Here is a 15,454-nt window from a genome sequence, read left to right on the forward strand (position 1 = left end):
TAAGATGTATCAAGATTTGAAACAATTATTTTGGTGGGAGGACATGAAGAAAGACATAGGAATTTTTGTTTCTCATTGCTTAACCTGCCAACAGGTTAAAGCTGAACATCAAAGACCTGCTGAGTTATTGCAACAAATTGAGATACCCGAATGGAAGTGGGAAAGGATTACGATGTATTTTGTAACAGGTTTACCTCGTAGTTTTAAAGGTTTTGATTTAACTTGGGTAATTGTGGATAGAATGACAAAGTCAGCCCACTTTCTTTCGGTGAAAACAACTTTTAGTGCAGCTCGATATGCTCAACTTTATGTTGATGAGATAGTTAAATTACATGGAATCCCAGTGTTCATTATTTACCTCAATTCACCTCTCATTTTTGGAAATCTTTTCAGAAAGCATTAGGAACTTGTCTGGATCTTAGCACAGCTTTTCACCCTCAAACCGATGGACAGTCGGAAATGACGATTCAAACATTGGAAGGCATGTTAAGGTATTGTGTTCTAGATTTTGGTGGAAATTGGGACAGCTATTTACCTTTGATCGAGTTCTCTTATAATAATAGTTATCAAACCAGCATTCAAATGGCACCATTTGAGGCTCTTTATGGGAGAAGATGCAGGTCACCTATTGGGTGGTTTGAGGTTGGTGAGGTTAAGTTTTTGGGGCCAAATTTGCTACAAGATGTAGTTGAGAAGGTTCGCATGATAATAGAACGTTTATTTGCAGCTCAGAGTAGGCAGTAGGCTTATGTTGATAACAGAAGGCGTAACTTAGAGTTTTCAGTGGGTGATCAGGTATTTCTTAGAGTGTCACCTATGAAGGGAGTGAAGAGATTTGGAAAAAGAGGCAAGCTTAGTCCTCGCTACATTGGTCCATTTGAGATATTGGACAAAATAGGTGCAGTTGCTTACCGCTCGGCATTACCGCCTGAGTTATGCATGATCCATCCAGTGTTTCACGTATCAATGTTGCGTAAATACCTTCCTGGCCCATCTCATGTGCTCGCACCACAAGCCATAGAGCTAAAGGAGGATTTATCTTTTGAAGAGGAACTAGTGGCTATAATTGATCGCCAAGTAAAGAACCTACGCTCTAAAGAGATAGTATCTATGAAAGTTATTTGGAAGAATCATTTGGTAGAAGAAGCAACTTGGGAAGTAGAGGATGCCATGCGCGACAAATATCCGTATTTGTTTGAGTCTGAAGGTAATAATCACATCTATCGTAGTATATGAGTTCGAAATTCGGAGACCAAATTTCTTAAGGGAGAGAGAATGTAATACCCACAAAAAAAAAGAGCAGAAGTGCATAGTCACGTGGGGGGCACATGCCCCCACTTAAACCCCTTCCCCCCACATGCCCCCACTTAAACCCCTTCCTCTTCTTATTCTCTCGAGCTTTTCTTAATCCCTCACTCTCTCTTTTATTTTCATTTCCTTCATACAAATCAACACCAAACCCTCTCTTTTCCTTCATCTCCTCTTCCATTCCATCTTCTTCATTTCAAAATCTTCATCCAACCACAATACACTAGATTTCATTTTACCCTTTTAGTTTATCTCTATTTTAATATATCATCTATATCCAAAGCAAGTTTTTATTTTTCACAACCCCAAATCAAGAAGTTCATACTAATGAGTAAAGGAAGCATTCAACTTTTAAGTTTCTATTATTATTGAGGCTTCAAGGTAACTCTTTGACTCAATAATTAGCTATATCTCAAATTTTTAGCATCCCTATACTTGTGGGTATAGCAAAATCCGAAATTAGGGTTATTAGGATTAGGAAATTTGGGGCTTTTGTTAAAGTGAGTAAGAATGTGTTAATTGACTACCTTAGTAGCTCACAAATATCATTATTGTCATATTTCTAGAGTTGTAGAGTGATTAGACATCATGTGGTAGCTCAGTGGTGCTAGGGGTGGCAATGGGTAGGGTAGGGTAGGGTAGGGTTTAGATCCAACTCTAACCCTACCCGCGGGTTGAGAATATCCCAACTCTAACCCTACCCACTCTTAACCCGCGGGTACCAGACTCTACCCGCGGGTTACAAAAAATAAACAACATTATTATATAATTTGATGATAATTCAAAATAGAACTGATTTTTATGTAAAAAAAATATTAAGTTATCAATTAATGATTTTCTTTTAGTGGCTAAGGATCTTTTACATTTAGTGAAAGGTCTTTGATCCAACATTCACTTAAAACATATTTTTATATAAGTATATACTATAAACATATATAGAGTGCGGGTTGATCGGGTAGGGTTGAAACTCAACCCGCACCCTACCCGACCCGCACGAGAACCCTACCCGCACCTTACCCTGCCCGTTGCGGATCGGGTTGGTAACCCTACCCGAGTGGGTGGGATTGGGTTGGGTATCCGTGGGTAGGGTACATATTGCCACCCCTAAGTGGCGTGCTCAGAGTTGCTTCCGGTTCCTTAGAATCAAGTTGTGAGTGGATATTATGTCTATAATTGTTTTTAAATATATTATTATCAATATTTATATTGAATAATTATTTTTGGAGTTTCAAAAGATTTGATTATTGTGATTTTTGAATTTTTGAAATAAATATTGATTTGTGAAACTTATAATTTTATAAAAATACACACGAGATGATATTTATATATTTTGTAAAGCATACATGTTTTCTTATTTGACTCTATTGAATTTTAATTAAATTTTAGTATGCATTCTTATATATGTTTGATTTACTATGGAAATTTAATAATATGTTATAATTATTAGAGATTTGTTATAAATGATTTGGTTTGGATTGGTTTGGGAGACTTTGACTAGAAAACCGTAGTTAACGGCGGTTATGACTTTAACTTAGATGCATCTAACTCAGACCTCAGCTAGCAGGGGCGTTGCTAGCCCAACGTGTAGGCCACACGTTGGATCTGTTATACCGTACAAGCACACTAGATGAAAGGGCTACCCTTAGAGGTGGAGCCGCCCTAGGTAGTATTTGATTTGATTTGACTTCTGGAATGAAAACTCCCATTTCAGTTCATCCACTTAACTACTCATTTATTTGTTTGCATAATTAATTAATATGAATTTCTCATCTCTGAAAAGAAATATAATTTTTAAGGTAAACTTTGTATTGTCTCGTGTGGGTTATAGATGTAATGTTTGCTCACTGAGTTGCAAAACTCACCGTATTATATTCCCATATTTTTCAGATACAGGAGTCATTCCAGGTTCTATTCCACCTGCCCCTCAGTAGATCTTAGTCATTTTGGTAAGTCCTTCTTCTTTCCAATGGCTAAGTAATTATATAATGGAACCTTTACCCAAAATTTAGATTATGTCAATGCTCCATATGTCACAGGTAGGATCTTTGTGTGAGTTATAAAATTTTGAATCTTGAACTGTTTAGATAGTAATTATAATTTGGTTATGTAAAACTTATGGATTTAACTGTATACTCTAATTTTAAACTTGATATATATATAATGCATATTTTGGATATATTTAGTTGTGGATATGATTGGAATATGTTGTTGTTGTTATTTTTGGAAATGGATGTTTATTATTGATACAGGGAGTTAATATTTATATTGGTAAAGTCCTAAAAACAGAGAAGATTATGTCCGTTTTTCTGAAAATTTGATCGTTTGGCTTGCTGAGGGACTTGTCCCTTGAACACCAGTCATGGCTTGGTTCGTGCCACGACAAAATTTCACTTTGATCAAACCAATTAAAAATTGATCTTAACTCATTAACTGGCTTTGTTGTAAATAATTAAATAAAAAAGTAACAAAAATGTGTCAATGTGCAGCTTCTATATTTTTATCATGGAGACAGATAGCTTCAGAAACAAAATAGATCAAAATATGTAAATTGAAATGAATAGCGAAAGGCACAAGAGAATAAAACTAGTAATTTTTATACTGGTTTGATATATTTTTCATGAGTTTAATTTTGATGCATTACACAGTCGTACAATCACATTTGTTCTTTTGGATGACTATTCATGCAGTTAATGTGAAAGTTAGTTATTTTTACTATGTGGCGTTATATAATTAGATGAACGTGTAAAACTATTTTACACTGACATTGATAGTGACATTGACAAAGATAGTGCATCAAAATTAAATTCTATTTTTCATATGCTAGAAATTTTAGAATAATGGTGACAAAGACAAAGGAAGAGATACAAGATCTTTTAGTATCTCACTTATCAAACACAACCCAAAGAGTTAATTCATTAATGATTCAAAATAAGAAAATTTAGGCTAAAAAACAAGATCTATTCGCAAATTCATACGTCTTAAGAAACTTGACAAATGCTTCCATGTAACCATTGTGAAGCTTCAAATCTCCTACAACTTTAGCAACTTCTCTAGTCTTTATTCTGAGCTTCTCTCCTTCCTCCAATACCATAGCTTCTCTAAGGCATTTGGCTATGTCATCTCTACTAAATGAACCATCTTCATTGTTTCTCTTCACTTCAATGGCAAGACCCTTATCATGCAAAGCCTTTGCATTAAGAGGTTGATCAACAACAAATGGCAATACTACAAGAATGTGGTCAAACATCAAAGTCTCAATTATAGATCCCCAGCCAGAATGAAACAAAGACCCCCCAATAGATTTATGTGCCAAAATTTCCTTTTGTGGTGCCCATCCAATACAAACTTTTCCTCTCTTTGATGTTCTTTCACAAAATCCAAGAGGCAGAGAATCATGATCATGAATTGTCCAACTTGGTTTTCTCAATGTCCATAAAAACGGAAATTCAGAAAGCTCTAATCCATAAGCTATCTCAAAAACTTGCTCTTTGGTCAATTTACACTCACTACCAAACCCAACAAAGACTACTGATTTTGTTTCTTGTGCGTCAAGCCACTCGAATGTCTTACTCCATGACTCATCAACAAATCTTCTCTCCGGCTTCTCCAGAGGAAGCAAACCTATAGGAATCACTGGCTTCCCAATAAGTTCTTGGTATAGATTCAAATACTCACCTTCCATCTCATAGCAGCTGCGAAATGAAACAGCATTTGAGGCGCCTATCATCTTGGCAAACCTATCAATGTCTCTTAAACCGGACACATTTTCTACATATGCATCTTGGTAGAATGCAATGGCCTCATTTCGTTGGAAAGCCACTGAAGACAGAAAATTCATCCATTCTCTTGGTGATGTTAGGTCTTCTGGCGATGTTTTAGCTCTCATTCGATCGGGTGGTCCATAGAACACAATAGTGGAAGCAGAGTAAACAGAGAAGTACATGAGTTTCACATGAAGCTCTTGTGCTATCTCTACTATCCAGTGTGGATGAAAGTCACAAATGATCCAATTCGGTAGCAATTTAGACACAAATTCCTTAACTGGATTTTGCATCTGATCCCATGCCAACTTCAGGTACTGAATCTTGTCAAATGGGATGTCCATAGTGGCCTCAGCACCAGAAAGTTGTGATGAGTCTAATGATAATGGAAATGGAATTTCCACCAAATGTAAAAGATGAGATAAATCTGAAGGTGGCTTTGGAAGCCTTTGAATGTTCTTTGGTGTTGAAATGAAGGAGACATGAATTCCTGATTTGGCTATGGCTATGGAGAGTTGGAAAAATGGAATCAAATGGCCAAATGCAGACCATGGAAGCATCACCACATGTTGAGTTGTATTCTCAGCCATTTTTTTCCTCTTTCTTTTCTTGTGTAAGGATCTTACAAGTTTTGCTGCATATGTATTTATTTATGTGTATATATATAAATGCTAACAATTCTTTCCATGTAGGACTATCCAACCTTTATTGTTATGAATTGATTAATAAAGTTCAAGGAACTATGTTTTTGCCTTAGTATGAATTGGCACTACTACTTTCTTGTACAAACTTTTTCCACCTTAAAGACTGAAAGTCAAGACTATTATAGAAGGAACAAAACTCACCTACCACTTCAATTGTTTTTCTCGAGTAGTTCAAAAATGCTTTAACTATGAAATAAAAAAACTACTAAAGACAAAAAGATCCAATACCAACAAGATCTGAAAAACAAACAAAACATCATTCAAATAAAACTCTAAATTTACACCTTCAAACACAGTCTTATCTGATATCATTAACTAACAACCTCTTAACAACTAAATTCATCACCAAGTAAGTATCTACTTAGCTTGAAGAAAACACTCTCAAAATCCACACCAAAACAATCTTACATACACACTAAAAACAATCTCACCTACCATTTAACTAATCTGGTGCTATCACTTTGCTTCAGTATATGACATAGGAACTGATCATTTACACTTATGTCTATTTGAGACATCCACTGAATTTAATAGAAATATTTAGAAACTATATTTTAATCAATAATCATACATTAAGTGTCTAAAATTTGTGTGCCAATTTTAATATATAACATTTTCATATAATATATGGTCACAAAAATCTGGTTCACTCACATCAATATCAGACAATTTTTGCCTCAAGAAAATGATAAAATGTCAGCACACAACACTTAATAGGCAGTAAGATACTTGCTCCTAATTAGAGAAATGTGAAAACAGCCTTCTTTTTAATTTTATGTGACTAGTTTTGGGATATGGTGCACAAATACTCATTTTATTATCATTGAATCTTAGTATGATCTTTATTTTTTATGTTTAAATTTGTAGTGTTCTTCTTTGGAATACAATGAACAAATATTTATTTTACCACTAGAGTCTAGACCCACGCAATGCACGGAGAGGTAAATTATTTATACTATATAGTATATTTTAATAAATGTTATATTAAAAATATTTTAGAGAACATATTATAAATAGATTTTGAATTTATTTATTTTTAAAAAAGACATAGGTTATTTATATTAGAGTTATACAAAACTGCATTTTCTTTTCTTTTTTTTTCATTTTTCGATTTGCATTAATGGCTACACTTTGTCTTTTCTTGCGTTTTTTTTGTAAATAATGAAAAAAATAAATAAATGAGAATGAAAAACATATAAAAATATTATATTAAATTTAAGAAATTTTTGACAATTAGTATAAGAGATTAAGAAATGAAGAGTAGTAAGAGTCTTAATATGTATAAGTTATAGAATTTGAATATTTGTAACTGAAATTTTTTATAATTATTATTATTATGACACTTTTAATGTATGTTTATTGCATTTAATTAGTACTTGATGTTTCAATTGAATAATAATAGATAAGAGTTTTTTGTTTTAATTTTTTTAAAATATTTTACTAAATAGTGATTGGTTGATTTTCATCTAGCAATTTTGGGTATTAACTCTTCCGGTCTGTCATTACCACTGCAAATCCTTCTACAACAAAGAGAATAAGACATGGTCAAAGAATGATAATCTATTTTAAGTAAATTGTGAAAGCAATACTGCACATGTGGAATAACAATTTGAAAAAGAGGAACACGTAAATGTAAATTATGGAAGAAGTACTCCACATGTAAAATAACAATTTATAATTTGATGATGAAATATTGCAATCGATAGTATATAGGGAGCAATAATTTTAAATGCACATGTTAGATAAACTTGTGCTACTTGCAATGAGTTCACAATTAAAATGTTATTATTTATAACAAATAAATAGGACTATTGAAAATGATATTGAACAATGAGAAGAGTAAACGACAAAGTTGAAAATTTGTAGGAAGATACCTGAGACAAATTTTCTACGTTGGCGGCGCCGAATAGTGACATTGGTCTGAGATCAAGAATCGAGCTCTGGAGAGCCGTTTACAAAAGAGAAATACATAAACTTGTGCTACTTGCAATGAGTTCACAATTAAAATGTTATTATTTATAACAAATAAATAGGGCTATTGAAACTGATATTGAACAATGAGAAGAGTAAACGGCAAAGTTGAAAATCCTTAGGAAGATACCTGAGACAAATTTCCTACGTTGGCAGCGCCGAATAGTGACGTTGGTCTGAGACCCAGAATCGAGCTTTGGCAGGAAAACCGCAAGAGGAGGAATGGAGTTTGCCCTGGTTTCTGCAATTTATGCAATGCGGCTTCGCCGGAGATGGACATCGCGATGTACAATTTGTTTTGAGGAAAAAACAATGGCTCATGAGACCGGAAGAAGATGGAGGAAATAGGATCTTGGTACGGAGAGGTGCTAAGAGGGTGAGGATTTGAGAAAAGTAATAAACTCTGGTTTTGAGAACTTTTTGTTGGGGAAAATGTTAATTTGTGTTTTTGTTGTTTTAGAAATAAGGATTGATTTGGAAAAAGTTAATTTGTTGGTTTTTATTATGTTTTTTAGTTGTTTTTTATGTTTTTTTTTATGTGAAAATAAAAGTTGATTTGGCAAGATTTGGGTGGTGGATTCTAAAATTTTGCCAAGTAAGCGTTGGTGCTGACATGGCATTAGTAGAAGAAGAGAAATAACTTAGAAGCAATGTAGGTAAACCTATGTACATACTTTTATATATTAAGAATAGATTGGTCGCTAGTGACTAAGTAAGTAGTAAGAGAAGTCCAAATTGAACTCATGTATTAATGCATTGGATATCAACGATAAAACAACAAAGAAATTTACAAATAAAAAGAAAAAGAAAAGCTATGATTTGATGTGAATTGATATTCACAACTCCTTCACCTGCTAAGCTCCTTCATGCTAACTTTATCATCTTTTCTCCCCATGTGCTATTACTAATTTTCATAATGGCATCCGTTATCTTTCAATCTTATTTTTTCTTTGGAAAAACAAAAGTAAAGGTGGAAAATGATTCTTCATTTCATTTGCTTGTTTTGACTGAAACTGGCATTCAAGATCCATTGCAGAACTGCAATGCTCTCAGGACAATTGCTGCTTGATCTTCAAAGTATCTCCTGAAACACAAATTATATATATACATTTCAAGACTAAGTGTTTGTCATAATGTCATCACAATAACCACAGACACACTTATGTGAAAACCTCATGAACACAATGTTAGATTATTTGATTTTAGAGTTAGCAGTGAAAAGAAATGACACCCAAAAACAGGAAGTCAAAGCAGAACTAGAGAAATTATAAAGAAACTAAAGTGATTGATGGTTATAATACTACAAGTTATAAAAGGAAAAATTTTTCCATACACATAATACACTGACTTCACATAAAAATAACCCTGGATATTTGTAGCTATCCTCTTCAATTCAGTCCAAAAAGATCAAATATTCTATGACAATGCTTTTTCTTGAATCATTTGAATCCCACTTCAGCTTAATATATGTACAAACTGCACATACCAAGATAAAGATCAACAAGTGAAGTTGATAGGAATGAAATTGCTCCTGATGGCATCACCAGAACTTCACCTTCTAATGACTATTTCAGGTACAGGATTGTCATCTTTAAATGTGGAAAGCATATTCTTGAATCATGTCTGCATTAGCTACAAACCTTCATCACCTTATGAATCTGTCTGATAATGTATAAAAATCCAGAAAGGAAGAAATAGTTATTATTATAGAACTATTTCTCTTAATATTAGAAATAGTTTATTATAGGCATCTAATACTATTCATTTTATGTAATGATTCAAAATGTGATTTAAAAGAAAACGACTACATAACAATAACTTGATCCTTCTATTTTGAAAGCTTATATACCTCATGCATGCTGATTCCTTTTATTATTCCTATATGAATCTTGCAGCACAACAACTGACTCTGATCATAAAGAATTGACAAAGACAGGAACACCATTTTATAACTCTTTTCTTTCCCCAAATTAAGCTATTATTTTGTTTTTTCTCTGTGCAAACCAGCAAAAATAAAATTATAGAGAGGGATAGAGAAACATACCAACAAAAACAGAAGCTTTTCACTATGAAGTGCCACTCCAACTTTGTCCATCATGTCTTCCTTTTCTATCTTGTTCATTCTAGTGTAGATACTAACATGAAGCCAAACTCAGTAAACACAGCTTCTCGTAACTAATTTCAAACTCACTACTTCAAAAGTCATCTAAACGCATGAATTTAGTTGGATGACCATGTAAATCAAACTCTTTGTTTAATACATCTAAAAATATTCTTAAATGTTGGATACACAAAAAAGATATTCACTGTCTTTCAATTTTTTGTTTCATGTTAATTCTTATCTTCTTTTGTAAAGGTGATTTTACTGAAAAATATGACGGTTAATAAGTACTACAGATAGCAATGAGCCAATGACTTTGTCAGAGAAACAAAAGATATTTCTTGAACTACAACTGCAAGATGAGAGCTTCCCTAATAAATTGTCACGACCCAAAATGAACCATGACCGGCGCTCAGGAAAACAGTTCCCTAGCAAGCCTATCAGACTCAAATACAAATAAGAAAGTTACAAATATTTTAAAGAAATTTACAGTTCCTAAAACGAATAATTTCATATTTTTATTAAAAGGTAAAATAAATAGATATAGATGGATCCTGCTTGTGACATATGGAGCATATGACGTCTAAGAACTCAACAAAAATGAAGTACCAATTGCAGATCATTACTCTTGAATAGAAGGCTCACACATTCAAGTATTTGTTCCTGAAAAATATTTTTAGAAAAACGGAATGAGTTTTGCAACCCAGTGACTAGACAATACATCTATAATCCACATGAGACCATATAAACATTATTATAAAAATAATCTTAGTTAGAAAATAATAATTTATATGAATATGTGAATCAATAAGGGAGTTCTCATACAGAAATCAAATCAAATAGTCCACACTTGGGCGGCTCTACCTCTAAGGGTAGCCCTTTCCTCTAGCGTGTCCGTACGGAATAACAGATCCAACGTGTGGCCTACACGTTAGGCTAGCAACGCCCCTGCTAGCTGAGGTCTGAGCCAGATGCATCTAGGTTAACGTCATAACCGCCGTTAACTACGGTTTCTAATACGAGCCTCCCAAACCAATTCAAAACATATAATTTCAAATACAACAAATCTTTCATCTTTCAAATATATAAGGTATCGAATCAAATCAAATCAGATAATACTTTCTCATCCGAATCATATTCAATCATATTTTCTCAATCTTAAGGCATTTCAAACATGTTTCACAATTCCAAAATAAGTGAATACCAACCAAATTTCAATACTTCAAAAATACATATTCAAATAAAACCAAATGCTTTAAGATAATATAAACTTTTATTTTCAAACATACATATAGTCTCATAAAAATATATAGTCTCATGTGCATATTAAAATGAGCTTCACAAGGATAAATATTTAATTCTAATAAATCAATTAGTAAAACCAATTTAAAATCATTTGATAATAATTTTTGTGAGTATAACTAAGTTCAAAGTTCCGTATATCAAAATAATTATAGACGTAAAACCAAACCATTATAAATGTAAAGCCTACTCACAACATGGTCCTAAGGGACCGAAGATATCGAACCCGGAGTGCCAGAATCCAAGGTGAGGAGGATGGAAGTAAAATGAAATGAACGAGCGCAGAATTTGGATCGAGACGGTGGCAGCAACTTCCACGGCTACATCGCAGATGTAATCATAACATCAACAGCTCCAACCGTTCCATGATAGCACTAATACCAGTACCCAAGATAATTTCCAGTAGAAACGCAACAAATAGGGCGATAGTACTAAAACAGAGATATATTATCACAATTAAAACCAGAGCATATAAGAAAAGAAGAAGATATAGCAGAGTAAAGGTGGAAGCGTTACAGTTTCATAAATGGAGTCAGAACAGGGGAAAATTTGTGCTGATTTAGAGACAAGAATGAAGGGGGTGTAGGGCTGAGCAAGATCACAACAGGGACGGAGACGGTTCGTTAGTAGTGACGTCGGTGATGCTCCCCTGACGACGAGCTCCGTTGATGGCAATAGCAGACGCGACGATGGTGAACGGCTCCTCCATCGCGACTCTTTCTTCCTCCCTTCACTGGCCGACTCAAACTCTCCCTCTTCATTCAGCAATGACGGTGACCCCCAACAAAGATGGCGGCGGTTGAAGCTTAGCGGCGACAGAGACAAGGCGCGGCGGCTGTAGGCGGCGAGGCAGAACGGCAGCAATCCTTCTTCCGCGTCTCCTCTCTCGCACTCGTCCCCCCTCTCGGACGCACCTCTCTCGGTTCTGGCCTCTGATGGTGACGCAACTGCAGCGAGCTGGACGCGACTGGCGGCGACGCGACGGGACACGAACGGCATGCTCCAGGCCGGCAGTGATGAAGTGCGACTCTCTCTCTCCTCGCATGGTGGCTCGGCGTGGACAGCTCCCGCCTTCCTCCTCCCTTCTCTTCTCGCAGTCTCCCCTTTTCTCTCTTTCCTTTTTCTTTCTTTCTTTTTTTTTTTCCGTCAGGGTCTGGGTGTGTGTGCTGTGAGGAAGAGGGTGTGACGGGAATGAGAGTGTGTGCGGTAGTGAGAGGTGAGTGAGTGTGTTAGAAGAGGGTTAGGGTTTGGTTTGAAAAAAAAGAGGAACAAGGGGTATTATAGGGATTTTACATTCTACCCTCCTTATAAAAATTTTCGTCCTCGAAAATTGATATAATCTTCAAAACTTTACATGGTTTTAGCACTTTACCGAACATGAGAAATGAGCATAACGAGGTGCAAAAGTTACAAGATAGGATCCTGATAAAACGATGTCATTGGCATTTCCCTACCCTCGTTCCCTTGACAACTCAGATATACATAACCCTCTTCACGTCGTTCGTCAATCTTTTCTAAATACAATCTTGGTTCTGTAGTACATATCCATGGTAGCAACCAGTCTTATGTCAAGTGTTCGAATTTCAACTTTCTGAACTTCTGCATCGGTAGCTGTGTCCTAAAGAACTAACGTATCGCTTGCTATATCTGAGAATCACACGTGATATTGAAACAAACACGAGTTTGCTTAAAAGGATTCTAAACTTAGGCAAAAAAGAGCAAACATCACAGATGATGTTCGCAAGAATTCGGGGAGATGCATAGGATCGCAACTAAACAAGGATATACAAAAACAGTGAAGCATGCCAAAAAGAGAATCAATTGCATCTTAGTAAGAAAATCTGAATCAAGAAACTTCGATAGAACAATAAAAGAAAAGATGGTGTATGAAGTCAAAACAAGTTTATGTTGGATCAAAGAAGTACGAAGTTCACAAGAGATGGCCACTAAAATCAACGGTAATATTCACAAAGATTTAAGAGAATGACTAGAAACACAATTAAATAACACACAATCTTTTAGAATCAAAGAAGAGGAAGAACATACAAAGCCTAAAAATTTTATAATATTTATCGAGCAAAATAAGAACACTAGGACAAATGAAGTTAAAGAAAACAATAAGAAGCAACAGCACTATATGTAAGGAAAGCTAAACAGCAACAAACATACAACGTAAATAAAATACCCACAACAATTATAAATCCAAATCCCAAGCAACAAGACAAAGACAATAACAGAGAGACAAAGCAAAACAACAAATAGAAGATTTGACCGCACCTTTTAGAAAGACAATTGTACAATTATGAAAATTAAAAACAGTAATTATCACAAAAATTAACATCCTCATTTTCTCTTATTTAGAATTCTTTGACAAAGGCCATTTGAAATAATTATTGCCATAACCTTGAATATTAAGTATACTAGAATAAAATTTAATAGCTTTTGACTATAAATAAAAGACAAATAACGTAAAACATAATGAGAAAATGCAAGCAATCATCTTATTATTCCCAAGGCCAAAATTCACCTATAATCATGTAGCTAAACTTAGTATGAAGTTACAAATAAATTCACATATAAAATAATAATAATAATAAAACTAAAATTTAAAGTAATGGCAATTAACACACTAGGATCAATTATAATAACTACTTTCTTCTTTTTATTTTTTTTGGTCTAAATCTCCAATTATAAATTTGCTCTTAACATAATCAAAGCACATAGCAAAAGAATTTCAGAAAATTAGTATGAAATTAAATTTCTTGTAAAGATAAAACACCAAAAGAAAAAAAAAAATCATGTTCATAAATATATATACTTTATCTTTTTTTTTTTTTTTGGATAAATAGAAAACACACATGCAAGTATAACTATAGTTATAGAAAAAGTTGACTTTTTTTTTTTATGTGAAAAAGAGAACAACAACTATAAACTATAAATTACCAATTGTAAACCAGTCATTATGCATACACTGATGTACATTTTATATAGACAAATATCTATATCTGCTTTGCAGCAGTTTTCAACCGATATTAATGGCTCTTAAAATTTTAATATGCATAAGAATAAATAAAATGAAAATAGGAGCATATAATCATCAATGGTTGGAGGAAGATGTGAAATCCTTGTAAAAGAAATTTTTCAAAAGAAAAAGGAAAGGAAAAGCTTAAAGTAATGGTGAGGTTTTATGTATAAAATACATTCTGATAGAAATCAAAACGCCAAATGCTGAAATACTTTAACAACTTCGCAAAGAGTTAAGAATTATAATAATTAAATACTTAAATGAGTGCAAAGCAAGAGAACAGAGCTTCCATAATCGTGACAAAGAAGCTAATGATTAAGATGTAAAGCAAGGAAATATTCAAGTAAATACTCCATAATACTAATAATAAAATTAGCAATAACTTCGTTACAAGAGCAATGACTTTCAAATTACTAATCATTCAATAAAAAAAATCCTAACTTGTTGAAAAATTTACCAAAATAATCTCTATATATTATGATTGTCCTAATAAAATCTCAAGTTATTTTGAATATTGATTCCCACTTATAAATTTAAAAGCAACAAAGTTCACAAAAATTCTATATTATCACATTAAAATAAATAATATATTTTCAATCCTAGTGAAAATTTAATTTAAAGTATCATTGTATAGCTCAAGTAAGTACATAATTTTACTTACACTATTTTATTCCACAAACCCAACCAAATGTAATTCATGAAACATCAAGTTTCGTTGAGAAATCAGATAATTTTAAAACTAGAGTTATTAAGGGATACATAATAAGAAAGCATGGTTTATAATAATTAATTGAATGTAATAAAAAAAAAAATTTGTATAAGTAATTTATTATGCTTTAAGAAATTAGATGTCTAGTCTTTTTATAAAAAATTGTCAACAATTCTTTCCAATCTCTAAGGTCCACTTCCAAATATCACAAAGGCACTACAAATCAAGAAAATCAATCTCCCTAAACCTCTGAGAATAAGAACAATAGTTGAAAATAAGGAAATTTTCAGAAAAGCAAGGGTTAAGAAAATTCTCAGGTTTCAGATCATACTCAAAAGCAAAGTTCATCTTATAAACACCAACCAAAAGGCAAGCGTTCACAATCTTTCTCTCAACTTATCAAGCAGGAAATGGTTCCGTGACAAAAAGTCATATTCAGCAACAAAGAACCATAATGGAAACAGATCATCAATTAGAAAAACAAAACTAAACTTCTAGATCGAAAAAGCTAACTTATCACCCAAATAATTCACTACACTTAAGCAAAGAAAATCATCAATCGAACAAACAACG

At 33.5% G+C, this 15,454-nt stretch overlaps 1 protein-coding gene and 1 long non-coding RNA gene across 2 annotated transcripts; both read right to left on the bottom strand.

Annotated features, from left to right (window-relative positions):
* Window positions 1–4,246: 4,246 nt before the first annotated feature.
* LOC112726317 (UDP-glycosyltransferase 91C1-like) lies at window positions 4,247–5,697 on the bottom strand. The gene has a single exon (XM_025775651.3). The coding sequence runs from the start codon at window positions 5,657–5,659 to the stop codon at window positions 4,247–4,249; it is 1,413 nt and encodes a 470-aa protein (XP_025631436.1). The 5' UTR covers window positions 5,660–5,697.
* Window positions 5,698–8,397: 2,700 nt separating this feature from the next.
* LOC140173185 (uncharacterized) lies at window positions 8,398–12,417 on the bottom strand. Its single transcript, XR_011868171.1, has 5 exons — window positions 11,664–12,417; window positions 11,342–11,578; window positions 9,789–10,508; window positions 9,231–9,406; window positions 8,398–8,828 (listed from the first exon to the last, which is right to left on the bottom strand). It is a non-coding gene; the product is annotated as an uncharacterized lncRNA (long non-coding RNA).
* Between the last annotated feature and the right edge of the window lie 3,037 nt (window positions 12,418–15,454).

The sequence above is a fragment of the Arachis hypogaea genome, chromosome 12, assembly GCF_003086295.3.
Source record: "Arachis hypogaea cultivar Tifrunner chromosome 12, arahy.Tifrunner.gnm2.J5K5, whole genome shotgun sequence".
NCBI lineage: Eukaryota > Viridiplantae > Streptophyta > Magnoliopsida > Fabales > Fabaceae > Arachis > Arachis hypogaea.

Bases quoted from the DNA above. Each gene is read 5' to 3' on its own strand.
- LOC112726317 (XM_025775651.3), bottom strand. From the start codon at position 5,659: ATGGCTGAGAATACAACTCAACATGTGGTGATGCTTCCATGGTCTGCA.